Genomic DNA, 24,422 nt, shown 5'->3' on the forward strand with positions numbered 1-24,422 from the left:
AGCGAGAGAGAGAGAGAGAGAGAGAGAGAGAGAGAGAGAGAGAGAGAGAAGAGAGAGAGAGAAGAAAGGAATAGGGAGGGAAAGTCCGTGATCACGTGGAGGATTGGAAGTTATTATTCTGCCGATCGCTTAATGTAATGAGTTCAAATCGGAATATTGTTGCAAGTCAGGAAGACAATGATCACATTTTTTTTTATTGTTTAACCAAGATTTTGATATAAAACATAGCTACAAAAGTAGTTACAAAATAACCTTCATTTTCCATTTGCATCGACATGCAAATTAATCGTCTTCGAATGAGCAAAGGAGGTGACAGACCAACATAAAAAGAATATAAAACTACAAAACAGTGCCGTACCTTGTCGAATATATGAGCACTGGCATTTCTATGTTGGAAATAGCGGATGATCTCCTCATAACCTTCCCACGCCGCCACGTGCAAGGCTGTGTGACCTTCAACCTAAACATTCAAAACAAAACTCCAAATTAGACATTTGATAAAAATCCAGACGTCAGTTGGCTTTGCTCTAAGCCCTCCCCGTGGAGGTCATTCAAAACGCTGAAGGGGGGCAGAATATATCCCAAAGTTTAAGCCCAATAAAGTAAAATATCGTAATTGGGTAACGGGGGGGGGGGGGGGTACCACTTAAAGGAGCCAAAATTGATATAAGTAAACACTGAATGGCCAACTTCCTTTAAAAGACTTGTTTTTAAGGTGTTGTAGAAATTGACTTTTTCTTGTGTTATTTTTGTGTTTTTTATAGTTCTTTGCATTGCACCCACTAAATGAATTGTAATTTATGTATCAATTCTTCTGCAAAAGGCACATCATGACAACTCATTTAGGGGCCTACCGTGCCCTCTAATTTCGGAGCATGCCTTTCAAAAAAGAAAAAAACCAAAAAAAAGGAAAGAACTGCTTTCGTGATGTCTTAGATAAAGAATATTGTGATGCATATTATTAATACCTTCAATGTGTCTTTATGCCCAAAATATGTGTACTTTCATAACTCATGCCAATTTGAAATTTACAACTAGAAATATGAATTAATACTTTCCACAGGATGTGTTCGCAAATTAATGTAATCATTTTCAAAATTTGCAAATGAATGTCAAATTTGCGACACCTGTGTGCAAATATTTGCGAATATACAACATAGTTTTTACATAGTTTGTAACACAAATTACAATTTTTTAAAAAAATGACCGCGGCCTGGAACTAGAGCACCTTAGAAGGTGTGGGTGCATATAAATAGGCAAGGGGGGAAGGGCCGGGGCTGGGGTGCATAACGTTCTTGGGGGGGGGGGGGGACGTAAAAAAAATCCAAATTCACTCTTTAGTTGGAAAGTGTCAACTATAGTCGAAAAATGGTGAAAATGTTTTCCAGCTACGTACGTTTTGGGCGTCAATTTGAGCTCCCTGTTCGCAGAACAGACGAACTAGTTCTATCTGTCGAGTTCGGCACGCGATATGTAAAACTGTATCACCGGAATGCTGAAACACAAAACACATATCACTTATCCGAATAGTTTTTGGATCTATTCTGATTCTTTCCCCACACCCAGTGGGCATATACCTTTTACGCCCAGTTTTAAGGAGTATAGATGGGGTTATATCAGTATTAAAAATTCTCACCATAATTGCTCTCTAAAAACATACTGAAAGTTTTGATAATTTCATTTTATTTTCACCTTGCATGTCGTTATAGTTAGGCTCTAGATCTTAGAAGGCGTCAACGATTAAGCAATACTTCACAACAATATGATGATGTGATTTCTCACATCTCTTGTTTTCTGAGTTGTACTAATTTAGGTTGTCTACAAAGTGATTTAAAAAATATTTTATACATGTTGACAAGAGAAACCACATCTTGGTTTCCTTCACAAATCACGGAATTCCTTATCAAATTCTTTTTGATCTTATAAATTATGCGTCCCTAGTCGAAGAGTCCGCTAAAGTTACGCTCAGAAACTTCAAGAGATGACCGGAATAGGCGGAGTTTGACAGGAATTAGCTGAATTGTTGAAAACAGATGCAAGAAACGGGCGGAACTTGAGCGAGAAAAAAATGCAAGTAATGGGTGGAATTTGAGCGGAATGAAAATGCAAGAAAAGAGCGGAAATTGACCCAAACAGAAAATGTAAGCAATGAGTTTAACTACTAAAACTTAGACCCTAGAATGAACAAATAACAAAACGAAGAAAAAGAAAATGTTTTGTTGAATTTTTTGAAAAAATTGAAGAAGAAGAAGAAGAAGAAGAAGAAGAAGAAGAAGCACAGCTTTCTTGATGCCTTAGATTGATATTTCTGATGCACTTTTTGCTTTTGTGACGCTCTTTTTTGTATTCAAAATTTTATTGTATTGATTTTTGCATAGGATAAGATAGCTTCCTAGGTTCTATTGCGCTTTTTTGGAGACTCAAGTGCTATTGTTCAGCTCACTCCTTGTGCATTTTTTCCGCTCAAGTTCTGCTCCTTCGTTGAATTTTTTCCCGCTCAAATTGTCGCAGTTGTTGTCCCGCTCTTTCTTGCAATTGTTTTGCCCGCAAATTTTCCGCACACATTGCTAAACTGTCCGCTCAAATTCCGCTCAATTCTTGCTTTTGTTCTGTTCATCCTCCGACCCGGGGTTCGCAATAAATCTTCGATGTCTTGATAAAATCTTGCTAAAATAATCTACGTCTTGACAAACCTGGAGCACAAACTTGTAAGTTCTTTCATATGTCGTTTTCTTGCTAAGAACTTTTTCAAAATTCCGTTGAAAGTTACAAGCGTTTACCGGGACCAATTTTTGTTGTAAATTCACGCATTTTTTAGCTTGGATTCACTTTTGTCTCATAATGCATTATAAAGATGTAATAAGACTCCGCCTTCAGGGGTCGAGGTGTGAACGCTAAAATTCGCTGAAGAATGTAAAAATTGCGGTGAAATCGCTGAAGAATGTAAAAATTGCGTTGATTGCGGTGAATAGAGTGAACAAAAATTCACCGCTAAGAATAGCAAATATTACAAAAATTTACCGCTAAACTTACCAAATATCTTCACTGCAGAAATTAATGCAAAACAAGTTGTAAAAATAACGGTGACTTCGTTAAAAAGCAGTGAAAACGAAATTCGCCGCTTAAAACCGCAAACCGTATAAAGTTTCACCGCTAAGTTAGCAAAATTTTCTATTGACTCAACTTTTTATTGAGACTACGTAAGATTTGAGGTGAAGGCGTTAAATTTCTTAACTTGTCATTTTCACTATTTTTTAGCAACCAGCAGAAGATTTTTAACTTTCCAAAAAAAATTGGCAGAAGAAATTATTTATTTCACAAATACGTATTATCTTTTTTAAATCTTTTTATATCTTTTTAATTTTAATCTTTTTAATTGTTTTCTAAAGTAAGTCAACTTTGGTACCGGTTTTAATAAAGAAAAACTTACCTTGTTCGAAGCTGTGACCTGATCAACTGCGTACACTAGCAATAGTTCTCGACAGAGAGGCAGATTTTCAACTTCTGCAGCCAGCATGAGAGGAATGGCGCCGTTCTAAACATGAGCAAGAGATTAAATAAAAATTATGATCAAATTTCTTGAACGAGAAAATTGATAATAAATAAGAAATTACGATCAAATTTGTTTAAAAATTGAATAAGCTTACAATTGATATTTGACAAGAAGTGCCTAAGAGAAAATAAAAAAAACATAACCAACTAACGTCGAGCGAATTGCTCTCAAACGATTGGCGAGCAGCTGGCTTCGTCAGTAGCTAGCTGCGTGGCTTAGGGAGGCTAACTTTACACATTAATTGAGGGGGGGGGGTACTGGAGTGAGCATGAGCGGGGGGACGGGAGGGGGGTTATGAGCAAGGTTCACATTTTAATCTAAATCTACGAACCACCTTTCATATCATAAATTTATGTCTCCTAAACTGCTTCCGTGAACCCCATCCCATTCTTAGGAGACTGTTTAGGCGTAAGGCTCTAAGATAACCTAATGCCCTCCGGGCCTTAAAGTCCAAACAAAAATCGGTCAAGCAACAACGCATTAAAAAAGAACGCAGTACCAATCTAACTCATACAAACGTCGCTATTGAGCAATCAAAAATTAAAACAATACAAATAGTTCAGCCAAAAAACGAGTTCTAATGAACAAAGAAACTGCATTATTTATGTAATTTTCATCCAGTTTTCATCAAGACAAAACTTAAACATGCTCTGATTTACAAAGTGCCAGTATGCAACACCGACCAAGCTTTTATTTCATATTCAAGAACAGCCTTTTTTTAAAAAAAAAATCAATTTTCCAACCAATTTTTTGTTAACGTTTGTACCAGGAGAGGCACGTGCTAAAAGCTGTAACTTTAAGAAACATCAAGTCATAATGTTGATTATATAGATGTAATTCAATGGTTAGGAAATGGATGAATTTTCATGGTAGCAAAAGAAGATTTGTGATGCAAATCTCACGAAAGTTTTAACTGTTGACAAGGAACAACAGTGGGCAAAGGGTAGCCCAGGCATATCGTGCCAAAGTAACTATAACTCAAGGGCCTTTTTTGAAACACCACCAACACTGGCGTCAGTGAAGCAAGCTGATTAGTTTGCTTCTCTGACGTCCGGCCACAGCACCACCAACACTACACATTCAATATTAACTGAAGGCGGAACACCGAACAGTTTTTTTCTGGTGACCCCCCCATTACCAAGCTCGAACGCGCAACCTGGAGGCAAAGGCAAAGGCAAGGGCAAAGGCAAAGACAAAGACCACGAATCAACCCCAAAGACCAAGACCCCCACCGGACAAAAAAAAAACCCCCACCACAGTCAACATTTGAACAACACAAAACACAAAGCAGAATACAAACCTCCTGACAGCAATACCGAACAGAACCATGCAACCATCCGTTTTAAAAGCAAAAATCAGGGTGATGGGGGAGAAAATTGCGAAAAACCTGCTAACCATGAGCGAATTGATTGTCAGTGGGAACATAAACGCAGCGAAGAATGTTTATGAAAAGGCAGCGGAAACATTTTCGGAGTTCGAGGAGACAAGTTACGAGTTGATTTCACAGCTTGACGAAGATCAACATGAAGAGTACATCGGAAAAATCACTGACACGTGGAACAACATCGACGACATGAAAATTAAAATTCAGAATCACATTTCGCGAGAAAACTCCACAACAAATTTCAACACACAAGACACCAACGAGACAACAGTAGCAGCCAATTCGACAACGGATAACTCAACAACCAACAAGAACATCAACACAAGAGCAACTGGACAACAACAAACAACAACTAACGGAACCTTATACAACGAACAACCAGAAACCAGCCATTCAGCTCAACGTGACAACCTCAACAGCTTTTGGTTTGATAGATTAGCTTACTCAAGCAGCCTGAACGATCAGCAGAACAGAGTAACTGGAATGGGGGACACACAAACATTCAATCAGCCAGCAGTACAACCACAGCAATTGTCAACAACGGTATCACAACCAGTTCCATTCTATACGCCTTATGTGGAAGCTCTTCCAAGGATGGATCTTCAGAAATTCAACGGTGATCCGAGCAAATGGGCAGATTGGTATAGCCGTTTCAGCTTCATGATTGGAGACACTAATCTCAGTGATGGACAAAATATAGCCTATCTACAGGGTCTTGTAATTGGAAAAGCCAAAACAGCAATTGAAGGATTTGCCTGCAACGGACACCTGTACAAGGATGCAATAAACGAGTTGAAACAGCGTTTTGGGAACCCAAACGTCATCATTAGCAACTTGTTGGAGAAACTCATCAACTACAGGCCACCAACAACATCTCTGCCTTGGACAATTGTAAATTTTTCCACGTTCATAAACACCATGACAAGGACACTGCAAGAACTGAACTTCGAAGCCGATCTCAACAGCACGACCATCTTGAAGCATGCAACCGACAAACTACCTTACAGCGAAGAATTCAAATGGAATCAGTTTGTTTTACGACGAAGAATTCAACAGCCCACACTTGCAGACTTCAACCAATGGATTAAAGAAATAGCCGAAGCACATGAACGTTCAACGCATCAAGGACCAAGCAGCACCAGCCTTAGCACAGCCAGTGACACACACCAACGGAATTTCAACTTAAATGGAACCCGAAAATTTCATCAACAACCAACTCATCCTAACCGGGAACAACAGCAGCAACAACAACCAACACAGAACATAACCAACTTTAGCAACAACAACAGAAACCAGTACAACCAGAGGAGCACAACACAAATGTTTCAAGCAACAAGAGGAAGCAACAGCAACAGTCAACCTCTGCCTTGTGTCTTCAACGACGGTAATCACCAGTTATTCCATTGCCCAACGTCTAAAGCAAAGACAGCAAACGAAAGATTACAAACGGTTTATCAATTGAATCTTTGCAGAAATTGTTTGGGAGCGAACCATCGAGCCAATAATTGTCCCTCAAACTGGAATTGCAGGGAGCAAGGTTGCGGACAACGACACAACACTATGTTACACGGTGCCAATAGCAGATACGGACGAACAGTAACATCAATTGTTCAAACAAACTCTCAATTGAACAACTCAAGAGGAAATGGTAACTCATTTGCAGTCATCAACAACAAAGATACATCCACAACAAAGGACACAACAGCAGCAACTAAAGCAACGAATCTTCTCTATGTCATGCCAGTTATTTTTCATAACAAAGAGAACAAAGTTCGGACATACGCCTTCATCGACCCAGGAAGCAGCTTGACAATACTCCTCTCGAAGACAGCCGACGAACTACGCCTTCAGAAAGAAAAATGTCAACAACTTGTCTTGGAAGGAGCCAACGGAACAGACACAAAAACTTATTACACAACTTCAACAGAAATTTCAAATTTGGAAGACGATGAACGCTACAATCTCAGACAGATATATGTTGTGGAGAACATCATTTTGCCAAAGTTGAGGGAGCACCCGGGAGACATCGCCAGAAAGTACGAGCACCTTAGACATGTCAATATGCCAACTCTGGATAATCTCCAAGTTACAGTATTGATTGGACAGGACAACATTAGTTTTATCTCACCAGTCAGAGTGGAACAAGGACCATCATCAGCACCAAGCGCAAGTCTATTTCTGGACCTCATACAGTATTGGATGACAGCAAAACACAACATTCAATGCATCATACTGCTTTGCTTTGCAGAAATTGCCTTGAACAAAACAATGACCTCAACGAAGAAGTTTCTCATTAGTGGAAAGCAGAGAGAATTCCATTGGAATCCAAAACCAAGTCTAATGGTCCAGAAGTCTTGTTGGCCACCAAGATACTTAACACAACATGCGTGAGACAAACAGATGGACGTTATGAAACGAGACTTCTCTGGAAAGACGACAGCAGTTTGCCAGACAACCGGTCACAAGCCTTGACTCATCTGAATCATCTCGTCAACAGACTACAGAAGAAACCTGAACAGTTCAAGAAAAACAATGAGGGCATTCAAGCAGACCTGGAAAAAGGCTACATTGCAAAAGTAACCTTCCATCAACAGAAAGATACAGGATGGTACATACCACACTATGGTCTTGTCAGCCAAAACAAACCCAACAAGATACGAAAAATCTGCAATGCCAAAGCACCACAAAGCGGAACAAGCCTCAATGACAAACTCTTAGCTGGACCTGACCTCCTCGGAAATATGCTTGGAATTTTGTTACGATTCAGACAGGGAGCCATCGCCATCCAGGGAGAGATCGAAGCGATGTTTATGCAAATCGGAGTACGACAAAAAACCGACGTTATCTGCGATTCATGTGGAAACAACCAAACAGCCAAGAATTAGTGGTGTACGAATACCAGCGACACATCTTTGGAGCCCGGGGCTCACCAGCTTTCGCAAATTTTGTTTTGCAACAGACAGCCAAAGAAGACATCGAAGATCACCCAAATTCTCTGAAGATAATTCAGCGGACATTCTACATGGATGACGTGGTTGCATCTTTCAGCGACACCATCACAGCATTCACTACAGCCAAGGATGTCAAGGATACTCCGAAAAAAGGTATATTCAACCTGACAAAATGGTGCAGCAACAGCCGTGAGTTTTGTCAGCAGATGCAACAGGATCTATGCAAGCCAGTGGAGGAGCTCTTCAGTAAAGGTTTTCATCAAAGAGTACTTGGACTTTACTGGAGTTTGGACGAAGACAAACTATTACTTAAAGCTAAAGACAGAAAGAACCTGGACAGGAAAACATGGACTCAACGCAAGTTTCTGTCTTTTGTGTCAAGTTTCTACGATCCTTTGGGAATCATATCACCAATCCTCATCCGAGCAAAGATTCTACTGCAAGAACTGTGGAAACATGGACGCGAATGGTACAAAGCCATCAGTGGAGACAAAGGATTGGCCATCAAGGATTGGGTAGAGGAAACGGAACTGCTAGGTACGGTAGGGGCAAACAAGTTGGTAGGTGGTAAACGACTTGGGGACACAATGGAACTTCAATTTTTCTGCAACGCATCATTGGAAGCAAAAGCAGCGGTAGCATACATCAAGACAAACAGCAAACAAGGAACCACAATTCGTTTTCTTATGGGAAAAACAAGAGTGGCACCCTTACGTCAAACGAAAATTCCCAGACTAGAAGTGCAAGCAGCATTTTATGCAGCAAGATTGAAGAAAACAATCGAGGACGAAATGGATTCCAAGTTTGTCAAAATCGTTTTATGGAGTGACAGCACGACCGTTCTCAGTTGGATAAAGAACTTCAAGTTGAAACACAAGACGTAGATCGGAAACCGAATTGCCGAAATAAGGGATCTCACAAGCCTTAATCAGTGGAACTACGTCAATACTAAGGACAACCCAGCAGATCAAGGAACGCGAGGACTTAAAGTAACAGAGATGACAGAAAAATTTCTTTGGTTACAGGGACCACAGTTTCTTCTGTCTTCTAACGACAACTGTACAACTGACGAACAACAACATGAAAATGTCTTCTTGAACAGCGCAGAACAGAAGTCTCAGGCAACACGACGACAGCCAATTGACAAGGACTTCATTGATGCCAACAGGTTTAGCCAGTGGTTGAAACTCAGAGCCGTCATCATCAGAATTAAAAACCTACGAAACAAAACGAAAGCACGTGACCAACAGATCATAGATGCAGAGAAATTTCTCTTCCGTTTATCTCAGCAGCAATCGTTCGACGAGGATGTAAATCATCCAACACACAACAGGCCAGTTCAGGAAAGGAGTAGATTGATTCAGTTGATGACACCTTCAATAGACGAAGATGATATCATTCGTTCAAACAGCAGACTAGCCAACGCACCAGTTTCGACAGCAACGGAAAAGCCAAAAATTTTAGACGGCAGAAACAGGATTATACGTCTTTTTCTGGAACTGCAACACAATATCAATGATCATGTTGAAGTTGAACAGCAAACTCACAGCTTTCAGTTGAACTATTGGGTTCTTCAATGCAAAACAGTAATGAAGAAGATCTCAAATAGATGCTACGAATGCAGACGACAGAGACAACTCAAAAACCAGCCTCAGATGTCAGATGTTCCGAGTTACCGATTCTCAGTCAAACCTATAGCCTTCAAAGAAACCAGAGTGGACTTTTTTGGGCCTTTTGAAATCTACAGCCAGATCAACATAGCCATGAAAGCTTACTGTTGCTTATTCACCTGTCTGACGATACGAGCCGTTCATATCGAAGTGACCAGGAACTTGCAAAAAAAATCATGCATAATGGCATTTCAACTATTCTTCAGCCGACGAGGACAACCGGAAAAAATTCACAGCAACAACGCTTTTTATTTCACCAGTACAGCAAAGACCTTCGAGGAAAGCAGCTTCACAACTACAGAGATACAGAAATATGCGGAATCGAATAAGATTGCAGGGAAATTTATTCCACCAGGAGCACCACATTTTGGTGGAACATGGGAACGCCTCATTGGGATGAGCAAACGCCTGTTCTTCAATATCGCCGGATTTAGGAAACTCCATGAAGACAGTTTCTCAACCCTCATTTGCCAAGTGGAAGCTCTACTCAACAGCAGACCTCTAACATCAGTCAGTAGTGACATTCACGATGTGGAAAGCCTGATACTAGGACATTTTTTGACAGGAATGACAACAGGACTGTCATCGGACACTACAATTAGCAGCAACAACAGAGGAGCAGGGAAACTATGGAACAATGTCAACAGTATCATGAAAGAGTGTTGGACACGCTTTTTAAAGGAATATCTCCCAACACTCAGACAACGTCGAAATGGCGTTCAACAGTTGACGGAACAGTAGAAGGGGACATGGAATGGATACTAGAAAACAACACGCCCAGGGGTATTTGGCCGGTAGGTCGGGTACAAAAGGTAAATAAAGGTAAAGATAATGTGGTAAGGTCTTGCCTGGTTAAAACATCAAAAGGGGATTTTGTTAAGCCAGCTATCAAACTTAGTTTGATCAATGACAAAGCAACATAAAGGTTATCAATATTAAACGGGGAACATTAATTTAAACACAATCTGAAGCAAACTTGATATCAGTTTTGGGATTATGGTAAAGGGAAAGAGGAAATTTTTAAAGTTCAATTCATTGAGTTAGCAATTCGAAGGGACTTTTAGGTATTATTCAGTACAATTAGGGATTTCAATAAGTAACTCACAAGGCAACTCAAATTAGCAAAGCTTATCGTACATTAGATAAATACATTCAAACGGGAAAATTTAGGTTGGTAGGTTTAACAGGAAGACAATTTCTGGATAGACATTAGGTAGGTTTTGGAATTCAAATGCACAAAGATTTATCTTATTGCAAAACAGCAGAGAGTTGAACCGACAGGATAACAGTATGTTGAATAGTTATATGACACTAAACAGCTTAGGTAAAACCAGACATCAGCGGTAAAAATTATTACAAAACAATTGGTATTCCGACAAACTCTAATTTGGGAAAAACAGGTAAACGTAGACAATAGGTATAAGGTAGTGGTAGGTTTAGGTAGGTAGGGAACACGGGGAGCATCAGTTTCTCAACTTTCAAGGAGCATACCAGCTACAACAGCATTTCCAGAAATTGTTCAGTATTTGACATTGCCAACCAGCCAATACAAATGTCGATTCAGAACAACTACAACTGTAAAAAGTCAAACGCAATCAGCACAAAAAGCAATTCAACTTTTCACCATACCACTTTCATATAACACTACAAGCAGCACGTTGACAACTAGTACACAGCAACAATCTACAGACAACACCGACGGAAGACATCAGCAGAAATTTCACTACAACAACAATTACTTCAGCAAGAATTACTTCAGCAGAAGCAGCAGCATTTTTCGAACAGCAGTAAATACATTCTTCAACAGTAGACATCATCAAAGTCAGTTCAGACATACTTGTAGATATGGACGAGTCCATAACTTCAAGATCAGCGTTTTATTGTGGACACAACTCAATACAACATTTCAATATAATCATGAGCGGATGAAATAAGAAATACAGTTCAGATACACAAAAGACACAACAGAGCAAGAGAGAACACGACGAGACGACAAAGGGCAACTTCAAACATACTTCAACAACAACAGATCGACTAAAAAACTTTCTGATTTTTGGTGCCCAAAAATGGGGGCCCAGTGTACCAGGAGAGGCACGTGCTAAAAACTGTAACTTTAAGAAACACCAAGTCATAATGTTGATTATACAGATGTAATTCAATGGTTAGGAAATGGATGACTTTTTCATGGTAGCAAAAGAAGATTTGTGAAGCAAATCTCACGAAAGTTTTAACTGTTGACAAGGAACAACAGTGGGCAAAGTGTAGCCCAGGCATATCGTGCCAAAGTAACTATAACTCAAGGGCCTTTTTTGAAACACCACCAACACTGGCGTCAGTGAAGCGAGCTGATTAGTTTGCTTCTCTGACGTCCGGCCACAGCATTACCAACACTACTTATTCAATATTAACTGAAGGCGGAACACCGCACAACGTTTCAGTAACGTTGCATACTGTGTTCAATGTTGACTAGAGTAAATTAAAATTTTGATAGAACTGGAAACAAAATCAGCTTTGGTATGATGCAGTTTTGGAAGTTCAAAAATAAAGGCAACATTTTTCATTTTTTGATCTTATTTTCAATTGTTTTCAAGCATTGCCCATTAAAAACGTTACAAAGTCAAATATATTTTGGCGGAAACTCATAACTTACACATATTCTTAATTGAAATTGGTCGGCTTCCCGTCGTCTATTTCAATTTACCCATATTGTATATAGGTTTTGATGTGTTCCGATGAAACCATTAGCCTTGCAACCACAACCATCAACTCAAATGGGGAATGGAAACCAAACCAAATTTTTCACATTAAAGGGAACATCAATGTGTAGAGCTTTGATGTCCTTAACTGTGAAAAACCCAATATCTTACCGTTATTTTGAACTAATAGGAAATAGCAAAAATACTATTCTAGTGCTACTTTGCTTTGATCTAGTTTTCAATGATTTTAAGATCTATCAATGAGCATGCAAATTATCTACGAAATTGAGAAACGAAACAAAAAGTTCAAAACATTCATCTTTTATATTCAGCATCAAAAGAAACAAAATAAAATCGGCTGAATTTTCGAATCAGAGATCAATGGAATCAGCTATTTTTTGTCTTCAAACACTAACGGTCACAACGATAAGGATAAATCATAACTCCAGCGTTATTTTGTCCTGCACCTAATGCAGAAATATGTTATACTAATGGTTAAAAGAGACCTTTATTGCTTTCTCCACTTTCGAACTACATAGTTTTTCTTACAAAATTGATTAAAAACAGTATCAAAATTTGTTGTAAGTCGACGACATCACAGCCGCAATTCAAACAATTGCTCTGCGTTTGAAATTATTTTGTTAGACTTTCAATCCTCTTTTCATTAAGTTTTCAGCATTTGTTTCACCTTTCTCCAGATTACCAACAAAATAAAAACAAAATAAAAAGACATAATATTTTATATTTCCTTGCAACTCAGAATAATTCCAGTTTTCTTCCACAAAGCATAAATAATTTTTTTCGGCAAAAATGGAATGTGAATTTGTCGACAAGAACGTAAAACGGGCTTTTTGAGGCTTCATCAATTGTAGCTGATTTAGGTTTGGAACTAGGTCCTCAGTTAGCTGCGTCAGAGATAATCTCGAAATATTTCTCCATGTTGTAAATGATAAAATGCACCCCTGCTAAAGCTAATGGGCCATATATTTCCTCAACATTCATTTCCACAATCAATGATTAAAGTAGAAGAAATATTTCAAACTGATATTTAAAAAGATCTGTTTTTAAGAAGAAATTTGTCGTCATCGTTTTTCTTGAATAAGCAGCGAAGTTTGATTGCTTGAGCAATTGATGAAAAAATTTTAGGAAAATCTGTTGCTTACGAATAAAGAAAGAAAAGTTTGAACTATATTTTTGTTGCTTTCAGTTATTCCTTTTAACAATGATAAATACACCATAAATTTTTACTACTTCAGTTTTGCATGACGTGGTTCATGCCTTTTGTGATGTTTGACAACGCCATTAAAAAGTGTCGAATTTTAACACATATGAATTATAAAAATTGTAACTGCTCCTTGTTGCCGAAGTTTGAGTATAATTTTAATTGAATTTTATGTTCTACTGTACAAAAATATAAAGATGTTTGTGCGTTTTTCGTTTTTCTGTCTTTTGACCTAATTTTGTCAATTTTTCTAATCAAGAAAATGATGTCTGAAAGTTTTGTTAACATTTTTTATTTTGTGATTGTTTCTGAGCTTTCAGAGTAGCAGCATTTTTCTTTTTTTTTCTGTCAATAGCTTCTGTTCAATCAAACCTACAATGTTTTTTTCTTTAGAGCCGTTTCTATGTTAGTTGCCGTAAAATTGTAAACACCTCACAATTTAATGTATTTGATAAATGAATTTCAAACATTTGAACACCAACTTTGATGCTTTTGTAAAATGTCTGCGAAAGAATTACTCTTTTATTTTAACGTCTGTTTAAATTCAAAAATAATAGAATCAATTTCTCCAAAATAAATTTTGAATGCGAAACCCACTATTTATATACTTTCCTTCTGGAAAGGGTTTGTATTGTAAAATAAAAACAAATTTTTCATATTAGGTACAATTAATATTCGAAATTAAGGTAACGTATGGTTTAGGTTGTTGGTGAGAAACGTTTCTGGGGTTAAATGATGTAGAGGTGAAAAGATATGACACAAATTATGGGTCCTAGTCGAGAATGGATGGTTATCTTGTGGGAATCTGGCAGATTCTGGCAGATTTTTACAAGAGAATGCATCTTCTGTCGGAAATTTCTGGCAGATTTCTACAAGATAACCATTTTTCTGGCAGATTCCTACAAGATATTCATCCAGTCTCGACTAGGGGGGATTAATGTATCGGGTTGATAAGAGGTAGAACCCGCTAAATCAAACATGTTCTGGCAGATACTGCCTTTACTTTGTTTACCAGCCTCACTTCTTAAACTTTGTTCATTATTTTTTTTTTAAAAATCTCTCTGGAACAAAAAAGCAAAAAATAAACAAAAAGACATTGAACAAAAGGTAAACCTAAAATAATGATATACTTACAAAAATATTTTGAAAAATTGATGCCTATTGGGGCACGCCTTTTTGCGGTTCTTTTTGAACCTGTTGCTCGTCCTCTTCAATTCTGTGTTCACGTGAAGTTAAAATGAATATTTTTTGAATCTGTAATTCGGAAAAATAAATACTCACCGCATCCTCAGTGAGTCTGTGCTCTTTTCCAGCCCTCAGGTAGAGTTTAACAATGTCCAGGCCCTGGTTCAACCTCACGCACGCATAATGCATCGGGTTCAAATCCAAATCCTGTAAACAAACAAACAAGAAAATTTATGAGATTTACTTTAGATTTGAACTAGAAACGCTCCTACCCCAGAAGTTACTCAATGATATTGATTAAACCAAACCTTCCGAAAGTTTCTTACGAGTAAAATTGATCTCTTACTTTCTAAATCTCTAGCGTAAAGATTTCGTACGTTTTAACGCCAACCATACAGCACATTTTTCACGCTTTAAACCGACATCAACCAAACTTTACATTCAGAAGCTGTCGTACGATTTGATGTTATAATACCGAAGTTTCCAACGTTTTCTCACATTTCTTTTTGTTTTGTTTGACACCCTTGACCCGGAAAAAGTTTTTTGCCCGTTCTCAATCTAATAGTGTAAATAGAAATACAGATTGTGTAAAGGCCCCTTCTTGTCAAGAATTTCCGCCTGCCCAATTTATCGATTTTTTTGCGTCTGCAGTGCCAACATACCGACAATATGACCAGAAAGTTGAAGATTTTTGGTTGTTTTTGTCTAAACAACACCGAACTCAGTCAAAAATCCTTTTCTGCGTTCGCACTAAAAAATGTTTAGGTAAATTTACCTTAACTAAGTTAAGGTGAGGTCAAACTGATGGTTATCCTATCTTCACATTAATATGAGTTAAGGTTTGAACAATTACCTTAACATTGGTTGCTTAAGTAAATTTACGGTAACTTGTTTATTAAGTTTTTCTAAACAAAAATGAAAAATTATTGTACTATTCCTTTGATTTCCTAAGCTCCTAGCAGCTTTATTCTAAAGGAACAACGAACGATATAATGTTTATGATGCCAAAGAAAGGCAAACAAAACATTGTCTTTAGTGGTCATTAAAAATTGAAAATCAACTGAAGTGCACTCTGCGAGCTGCCTGGGTGGTAATATAAATTAGAGCTACTAACTGCAGTTGTTGTCATGACTTGATCAGCTGAGAAATGGTTGAACACAGCTGTGTTCATGTCGTAAGTTGAGAATTGAGCGGCTACATGAGTCACCATTCGACCGTCCTAAAAGCAGAAAACGTCATTGCTCACGCCACCTTCTTGCGCCCACAGAAAATCGTTGAAAACAGGGTTGATAATCAAGCGGTAAAAATTGCTGAGAAACATAAAATTTGTGGCGAATGCGGTGAATTTTTGGAAAGGTTAGGTTGAAAAAATTAGGGTGAAAAAATACTGTTGAATTCACTACAATTCTTAAAAAAATTCAGCGCTTGCAAAAAAAGATAAAACTTGTCACCAGTTCCATCACAATTTGTAAAAATTCAGTGCTAAATTTCCCGCAAAGTTTGAAAAATATGTAAGAAATAAGGTGAAAACGAAGAAAAAAATACTGCTTGTCACAGAATCTGCGTCTAAACTCTCTTTTTTCAAAAAATTTTAGTTCTCTAATTTTCAAAAGAAAACAGCTAAATGGGGGTCATCCCCAACAAAAAATCAGACGGTGCAATCCGAACTGATCTTAGAACCTGACCATCCAAACCATGGTTATTTTGCGATGCCTTACACGACAAATGGCTCTCTTGCAAGATTTTTTCTATTTCGTTAGGTTCGAGCCCCGTTCTCATTAGATTGGTTGTCAATGAGTTGCATTCTTTTCATTTTTAGCCTAATTTTGGGTAGTCATATTTAAGTGCACTTTGAGAGCTAATTTGAAGCAATAAAAACAGCATATCTAAAAATTCCGTAGGAAAACAACATAAGTTCAATAAGTTAAGAGTAAACAGTTATTATTTCATTCACTGACACTAATAGAAGTTCAGAACCTTTACATAACATTAACTTTTTTTTGTTTTTTTTTTCTCGTGGTAGAGTCAATTTTCACGTTTTAATTTTGATTTCCTCTCAAATTCTCATTTTATACAAAATGTTTGGCTTCTTCCTAATAGTTTAAAAAATCACTGAAAATTAGGCTTTCCAAATGTTTGGCTTCTTCCTTATAAATTACATCAAAACACAAGAAAAAAAATTACTGAAGACTGTCGTTTTTCTCATTTTGTTTTGCCTAAAACAAAACAAACAACAAAAACTGAGTACATAAATTGATGTTTTCTTTTCAAATAACGGTTGTCACTATCCCGATTTAGGAAATAATTGCAAAAAAGAACAAAAAAAAATAAAACTTTTTTCTGAAAACGTTCAATTATTTTTTGGTGTTAACAAATTCTAGGAACCAGTCTGTCTGGCGAATTACTGAGTTCTTCATAGCTTTGAAGTAATAATTTTTTTCAGGTTCTAGAATAACAATGACAAAAGAATTACCAAACATTTCTTAACAAACAGCGAAAAAAATCAATTAATCCTTTCGACTATTTTTCACTATTTTGTATATAACCGGCCCATTTTGATTTACCAATAAACACCAACTTGTTTAATTTTAAATTAGAAAATTTTTTGAGATATATACACATATTTCTAGCAGCCCGTTTAGATTTTTTTCAACTATGATTCGTTTGTCTTTTCTGCCTCGGAAAAAAATCTTTAGTAGAAAAAACTGCTGGTTAATACATAACATAATAGCTGAGCTTTAAAAAGGTGAAATCTTTCAAAGTTTTTAATTGATCTTTTTGTCGTTTTTTCAAAATCAAGATCAGTAACTTCCTTTATCCATGGTTCCCACTGACAGCAAATACCATAAAACTGAAAATTTTAAATATCTGTGGTAAATAAGTCCGTTTCAATCAACATCATTGTGGAGCCCTTCAGTAGATAGATGGTTTTCAATACTAAGGGTTTATTATAGTGTTATATAAAAAATTAAGATTTTTTTGGAGCATCCTTCTCCCGAAAGTTGTCTTCATACACTTGAAAACTTTCAAAAAGATAAAATTACGAACTGTTGACAATGGTTGAGTTAGTGCAAAAAAGCTTAATGTTCAATCCGAAATCAATAATTCCCAAAAAAGAATGCAAAAGTTCACTTGAATTGCAGAGATGTCAATATCCGGCAACACAAACGTCTTTGTTTTAAGATAGCTAAGCGAAATTGATGTCATTTTTTTTATCATCGGAGTTTTTCATAATTGGTTTTGTCGATCAACGCTTTGAAAGCGGTGAAAATAAAATTTCCACCACCAAAAACCGCAAACAACAAAAATTCAACGCTAAAAAAATCACCGAAAACTAAGGTTTTCCCAAAAAATTATGTATTGCAGTCGTTGTGGTCTGACACCATGATACTCTGATAATAATTTTCTTTGTCGAAATTGATAAAGCTATATCAGTTTTTTGAAATTCTTCATTCTGTACTCACATTTGCCTTATGTAAAAGGTCGGCTCCACACTCCATAAAATGGTAGAATATTTCCAGTTGGTTATCAGCCACAATGTAGAATAGAGGGGTCCAGCCAGAGCTCTGAAAATTTTACAAACAATTGAAGTTCTGGGAAATAAGAATATTTTATCGAATTTGATCAGGAATTTGATCAACAACCAAGGTCACTGATTAGTTGAATTTTTTTTCAACTACATCACAACTTAATTTTGAGCGAATGAAATGATTTTGTTTTATAGTTAGTTTCAGTAACATGAACTATTTTGTTTGTAGGGTTTCTTAGTTTAGTTTGAGTTTTTTCACAATGTAATACTTTAAAAATAGCTGTAACGTGTAATCGCACTCGATATTGAAACCCCCCCACCTTTTGGGTGGGTGGGGGAGGAGGTTTCAGGAAGCGTATAACCACTTTGAAATTGTATCAAAACTGGATTCGAACCAGCATCTCTTTCTTGCATCCTAATTTGCTAACCATATTAAACCAACTGGTCCGCAGTCTTAAACCCTCTAAATTGGGCATCTCTTATAACCCGTTCTCATGTTCTTTCTTAATCCTCAAGGCTTCATCTCTCTAGCCAAGTATACGTTGAATAAGTAGAGTTTCTTGTCAAGTTATGTCAAGCTTTGTTGCCAATGCAAATGCGTTCAAGCGAGAGGAAATAACATGTGCGTTCGCACAGATTGTTCTATAGCCCATTTCGCCGAGGGGTTAAGACCTCTGGCCCGCGCCCCAGAGGTCGCTGGTTCGAATCCCGTCAAAGTCAGAACTTTTTGCCCCCATAAAATTTTGTGTATGGTTTTTAGGCTAAACTTAATAGGTTTTTGACCTCTTTTCGACCTTCAACTAGAGATCAAAGATACGTTTGGCGGACGACCTTCTGGTTGTCTAATGCAGTAAAAAACATGCGGTTTTCTCTCCTATAGAGAGCTTATGGTTTTTTGTGTGTTATCATAGGTAATGTTATCGTCTTGTACGTTCGAGATACGCTTGTTACACATGTTTCTATACGTAAATAGATCATGAAAATTTCTTCGTGAGTTTGTCTATGTCCCGATACATAGTAAAGCCTTACAAATTGAGTCTTGAAATTTATATACTTTTTCTTTCAAGAAATATTCAAACTTATTACTCGATACGAGAACGAGGCACAACAAGCTTATATTATGCACAATTTGTAATAGGTCGTTCTCTCTCAACATTCTAACACTAACCTTGTTAATAATTTTATTTGGTTATGGATCTCGCTCGTGCTTCTAACAGCAACAGTTTAAAAAATAATGTCTGGAATTACTGACCTTGTCTTGAGTTCTGAGAGCCGGATTCCCCCTCTGAATCAAGGGAAGGTATCTGAACATGGTAGACCATTCCCCATTTTTGGCAAGCTTCAAAAGAAGGTATTCATCAATCTGGATAACCTCTTCCTCCTTTTCCTCTTCTGCAACTTCAGTATCGTCTACGGCGGCCTCGGTCAGGGCGCTTTTCTGGGGGGCAGGAGCTGGATTCGGGTTATCTTCCAGCATTATTAATGGTTAAATCTCCACTGTTTAACTAGGCTTTGATTAATAAAGTTATCATCAAATCAGTAGTTTTAATAATTTATCAGGTTCACCATAAATCGGTCATCAACGAACGAGAATGATGAACGATGTCGAATCAAAACTTATAAAAAGTGCGTTTATTTCATCACTTATCTTGAAAGATCTTAGAACTAAAGCGACTCTATTTGCCTATTTCAATGAACTCGTAAATTTGGCATCAATTTTTGACAGTTGAGGTCGTTGTTAGCTCAAATTATTCCAGAAATTTACAAAAATTACAAAAAAATTGGTCAAGAGAATTATTTAGAGAAAGATCTTTCAAAATAGGAGATTAATATACCACGCGGAAAACATAATTTTTCTTTTGTACAAGTTTATTTGCAGAACTCGTATGATAAAGTTAATTGCAGAACTTTAACTAATTCTAACTAACGCAAAACGTACCATACGATTGCTAATTTCAAATTTAATAACTAGCAAACCAATACAGAAAAAAGCTTGCAGTTTATTAGTTTGATTAATTGTTTACCAAAGAGCTGCACAAAATTTTTCACATAGCATATTTTTGGTAGTTTATATTTTTGATTATGTGAGTTATAGATTATATTTGACCAGTAGTTATCGAGACCACAAACTGTTTATCTTCATGCTTGCTTGAATCTGCCTGTCATTAATTACGTTAATAATAAATTAACTAATGCTTAGATGAAAAGTAACCAACATTGAATAGATCAATCTTGACAGCCACTCTTGTAAAAAAACTGTTTCAAAAAAAATTATTCACCAAAATTTTGCATTAATCCGTTTTCACAAGATTCCTCTTGTAGTATCTTGCAAGTGTCCATTTTTAACGAAAAGAGAGTTTCCGTAGGTCCGCCATATTTATTTCTCACAACCGAAACAAAAGTTTCCTGATTTAACTTTTAGAAGCTATAATTTGAGCATACCAGAGTTTTGGTTTTTCACTGTGACACGAAATCCAATTTGCCCAGATTAGGCGAAAAAAATTAAAACGATCACTTGAATTGTCAAGCCTGGAAATTTTTCGACAAGCCCTTGTAGTTTTGAAAAGGATTGGATTATGAAAAACATTATGAGACAAAAACAAACTTTGTTGCCATCAGGCAAACATTTGGAACTAAAATGTTAACGGGAGACTTGGAACGAAAACAATTAAAACATACTTCAAATAAAACTAGAAAATTATTGCGTGGTTTAAACGAATTTATTCTTGGTTTTGATCATCATCCATGAAAAATTAGATTAATCCTTCGAAGTCCAATGATAACGGTTGCTAAACACAACTTTAATGCTCAACGCCAATTTGCCGCTTTTCTTCATTAAACACGTAGCGATTAAACTGAATTCTTCCATTTGTAGCTCCTTGCTGATTGATGAGGACAAAAACTAGTAAATTTAACTGAAGTCGGCACTTATTGGGTGACATCCAAACAAGGAAGAGCTCCCCTCTCATGAAGTGACTCCGATATCAGTTGAGGTTAATGAGTTCTTGAACCTGACTTTCCTGAACCTCCCATTGGGCATAGCGGAGTCATTGGTTGCGACAGTCCCGATCATTTCTGAATTAAAATCGCGAATTTCTTGCTATCAGCAATGCAACTGAGCCACTCATGGCACTTATTGATACCGCTTGAGTGAGGCTAATGAAGGCTACTGATAGGCCTGAGGGTTGGAAACCTCTGTTATCAGATAAAAAGAGCAATTCTTTTCAATATTTTCCGCGTTGTTTCGGATAGTCAACAAAAAGAATCTAATTGCAATGATGCGAGTTGGATGCCCAAATCGCTGTTCTTCTGGTAATAATGCACAATCTTTCTGTATTCCGCTAGGGTTAGAGCAAAACCACATGTCCTCGCCGCATTTGAGATAATACTGGCTTGCAGTGGGGACGTAATAGTGACGTCTAAAATTGCGGGTTGTCATGCTCTAAAAATGGACAAATACACGTCGCCTGGTCTTGAATTGTTTTCCGGTAAAAAATGTTTTGCTCACATAATGACTACCAGAATACGTAATGTTGTCAAGCGTCTCTAAAAGACATTGTTTTTAAAATAATTTTTTGAATTGAATGAAAAATTTTTAAATGTCCTTTTTAAATTTTGCAATATTTTTCCTCTTTAAAGCTGCAAAGAGTACGAAAGATGTTGTAAGCAAATGGGTAAATCAGTGATGAAATGTGCATCATCTAGATTAAGTAGACGGAAGATGTATGTTCTTTCTTTAGAAAGACCGGAAAATTTTCGAGTTGTTGTCAGTTGGCCATCTAAACCAGTCTTTTAATCGCAAAGATCAAAAAGAATTTGATTTTGAAAAGAATCAACTTCATGTGACTCCAACCAATACGTATACACACAGCTCATTAAAAAAGTTAGTCTATATCTCATAAGATACAATTCAGGACTTTCATTATCCTTATTATGTCAGACGACTACAAAAGTTGGCGAAATTGAAAAAAAAATCGATTTAACTTAACATGAAAACGATGTCGTAGACTTTAAAAAACATAAGCTACTCTTAAAGAACAAAAATTGTCTCCAATAGCTCTTTTTTAAGCGCCAAATGTGCCTCCTCATTAAGAAGATAACGTGGAACTGAAAAAACTCAGATCAGAAATTGGCATAAGTCCAAAAATCATAAACTTCCTATGAAAAATCGTAATATCAAGGCAAAGAAACCATTAGTTGAAAATCAAATTGTTACAAAAATTAAATTTTTGTTTTCTAGAAAGGACCAAGTCGCTACCTGTTCTTGCAGAAGTCAAGCTACAAAGTCGAAAGAAATAAGATCAAACTGATGAAGCTAAAAAAACTGGTTTGTTTAAAACAAATACTTTCAAATTTTCAAACAAGCCAAGGGCTTTCAAGAGAAGAGAGACAAAAACAGATTAGCTTGCAAATGCGTAGGAAGCCAGAATTACTGTTTATTAGTGGGACCGAATTGTAGGACGAGCAAAACGTCAAATAACAACAGAGCTCAGAAGTTCATAAACAACTAGTCGAAGACACAGTGTTGAAGCCTCTAAAACTATAAGACAATAAAAACCAAAAAAAACCCGAAAATGACAGACAAAATGTTTTTTGTTTGCTTTTTCTAAAATTTTAAGTAGGTCTTCCTTGAACAGGATCTTTACGAAAAAGGCAACAAAAAGAACCACAAAAATCGTCCGGTATCGAAAGCTCATTGAACACTTATGAAAACACATTCCTAAGCCCTAAAGACGTCCATCAAAACATAACTATCAGCATCAATATTTTACTTGAACAATCGGAAACTTTATGTAACTTGCCAATAATGAGACTAAACCGCTTGCCGATGACAATAAGAACAAAAATTTGGAACAACAAATAAAGGTTTCTGATGAAAAACAATCGAAAGTAACTAAAAGCGTTAGCTATAAACTGAAATCCTGAAAATTATTCTTTTCCGCTTTCTTTCAATGCCATTTGGAATTATCTTTAATTTGATTATTAGAAGGGGAATAATTTAAAACCTCAAGTATAGGCAAATATTCGAAATTCACAAAATTTCTGTCAAATTTGTAGTAAGGACGCCAGAAAACCATTAGTTAAAAATAAAACCATTATGAAATTTTTTTTGAATTCATTTGGAGTTTGTTTTTGCCTTTATTTTTTGAGACTAAGCTGCAAGTAGACAGAAATATAATAAAAAACTGGCAAACTTCAAAACTTCGCTGACCTTTTCTTAAAACAAATATATTCAAAGTCCTAAGAGGCAGTCGATGTCGATAACAACTGAAAGCATTGCACAAATTCTATAGGAATATATAGTTGATGAAATCAATTGATACTTTGGTTATTAAAACAAATTCTGATCTGCAAAAATGATGACGAATAAATGCAAAACAAGAGAAATCAATTAAAGTTTACGAATATAAATGATCAAAACCATTTAAATATGAGCTCTTATCTGAAGACGTAACATATTGATTTTACTCCATTTTTTGTAAATGGGATGTATTTCAATTGGGTATTTCGTTTGAAATCATCCAGTTGTGATTCATTTCAGTAATGAACGTAAAATTAAAATTGCAAAAATACTTTGAAAGATTCAGCGCCCCAAAATAATCCGAATGATCATTGGCTGTAGGAATCCAAGATGAGTCAAAGCCTAGCACCGATTTTGCTTCGCGTCCAACAAAATTTAATTGTTCTATGCGTTTGAAAAAAAAACAATTAGCAACTAAAATAATAAAAAAAAACAAAAAAAAAAATTTTTCATTTTGTACAATTATTGAGTTAACTTTCCAAAAACGCCGCTAAATTTTAATTCCAGAAGACTCCTATAGAAAACAAAAGTCGAACTGTCCTTTTCTGGTGTTTTCAAAGATTTTGGAAGCTTGTGATAGGCCTCTATTTCCTGTGTACTTAAACAAAGTGGTATAAAAAGGGTATTTGGAGCGATTTTTATTTAAAGAAAATCTGTAATTCGAAATTTCTTCCAAAATTAATAACAAAAAGACTCGAGTAAAACCAAGCGACAAGCTTCCCTTATCACTAAAACTAAACTCAAAAACATTGTTTTCACCAATTCAAAAAAATTTTGGCAAAATTGGCCAAACTTTGTCAAAAAATAGGGAAAATATGAATAAAACCAACGAAAATCCGTCTACTAATCACAAAACTTTGAAGCTCGATAACTCCTTGTGAAAAAAAAACGCAAAAAATCTTTTTAATTCCATATTCAACACTGTATGGG

General features: G+C 36.4%; 1 protein-coding gene across 3 annotated transcripts in view; it reads right to left on the reverse strand.

Annotated features, from left to right (window-relative positions):
• Nucleotides 1-20,191, reverse strand: part of LOC142354422 (uncharacterized) — a 203,213-nt gene extending 183,022 nt beyond the window's left edge. Inside the window, exons 1-8 of one of the 3 annotated variants that reach the window (XM_075406711.1) lie at nt 20,026-20,191; nt 19,443-19,806; nt 18,126-18,227; nt 15,776-15,880; nt 14,758-14,868; nt 3,431-3,535; nt 1,397-1,495; nt 359-460 (exon numbers count right to left, since the gene is read on the reverse strand). In XM_075406711.1, the coding sequence (XP_075262826.1) occupies nt 359-460; nt 1,397-1,495; nt 3,431-3,535; nt 14,758-14,868; nt 15,776-15,880; nt 18,126-18,227; nt 19,443-19,667 (849 nt within the window). In that variant the 5' untranslated portion in view covers nt 19,668-19,806; nt 20,026-20,191. Of the gene's footprint in view, nt 1-358; nt 461-1,396; nt 1,496-3,430; nt 3,536-14,757; nt 14,869-15,775; nt 15,881-18,125; nt 18,228-19,442; nt 19,839-20,025 lie in introns of all 3 variants that reach the window. The other 2 variants (XM_075406713.1, XM_075406712.1) reach the window with 2 other exon arrangements.
• Nucleotides 20,192-24,422: the final 4,231 nt, after the last annotated feature.

The sequence above is a fragment of the Convolutriloba macropyga genome, chromosome 15 (assembly GCF_964194025.1).
Source record: "Convolutriloba macropyga chromosome 15, txConMacr16.3, whole genome shotgun sequence".
In the NCBI taxonomy this organism is placed as follows: domain Eukaryota; kingdom Metazoa; phylum Xenacoelomorpha; order Acoela; family Convolutidae; genus Convolutriloba; species Convolutriloba macropyga.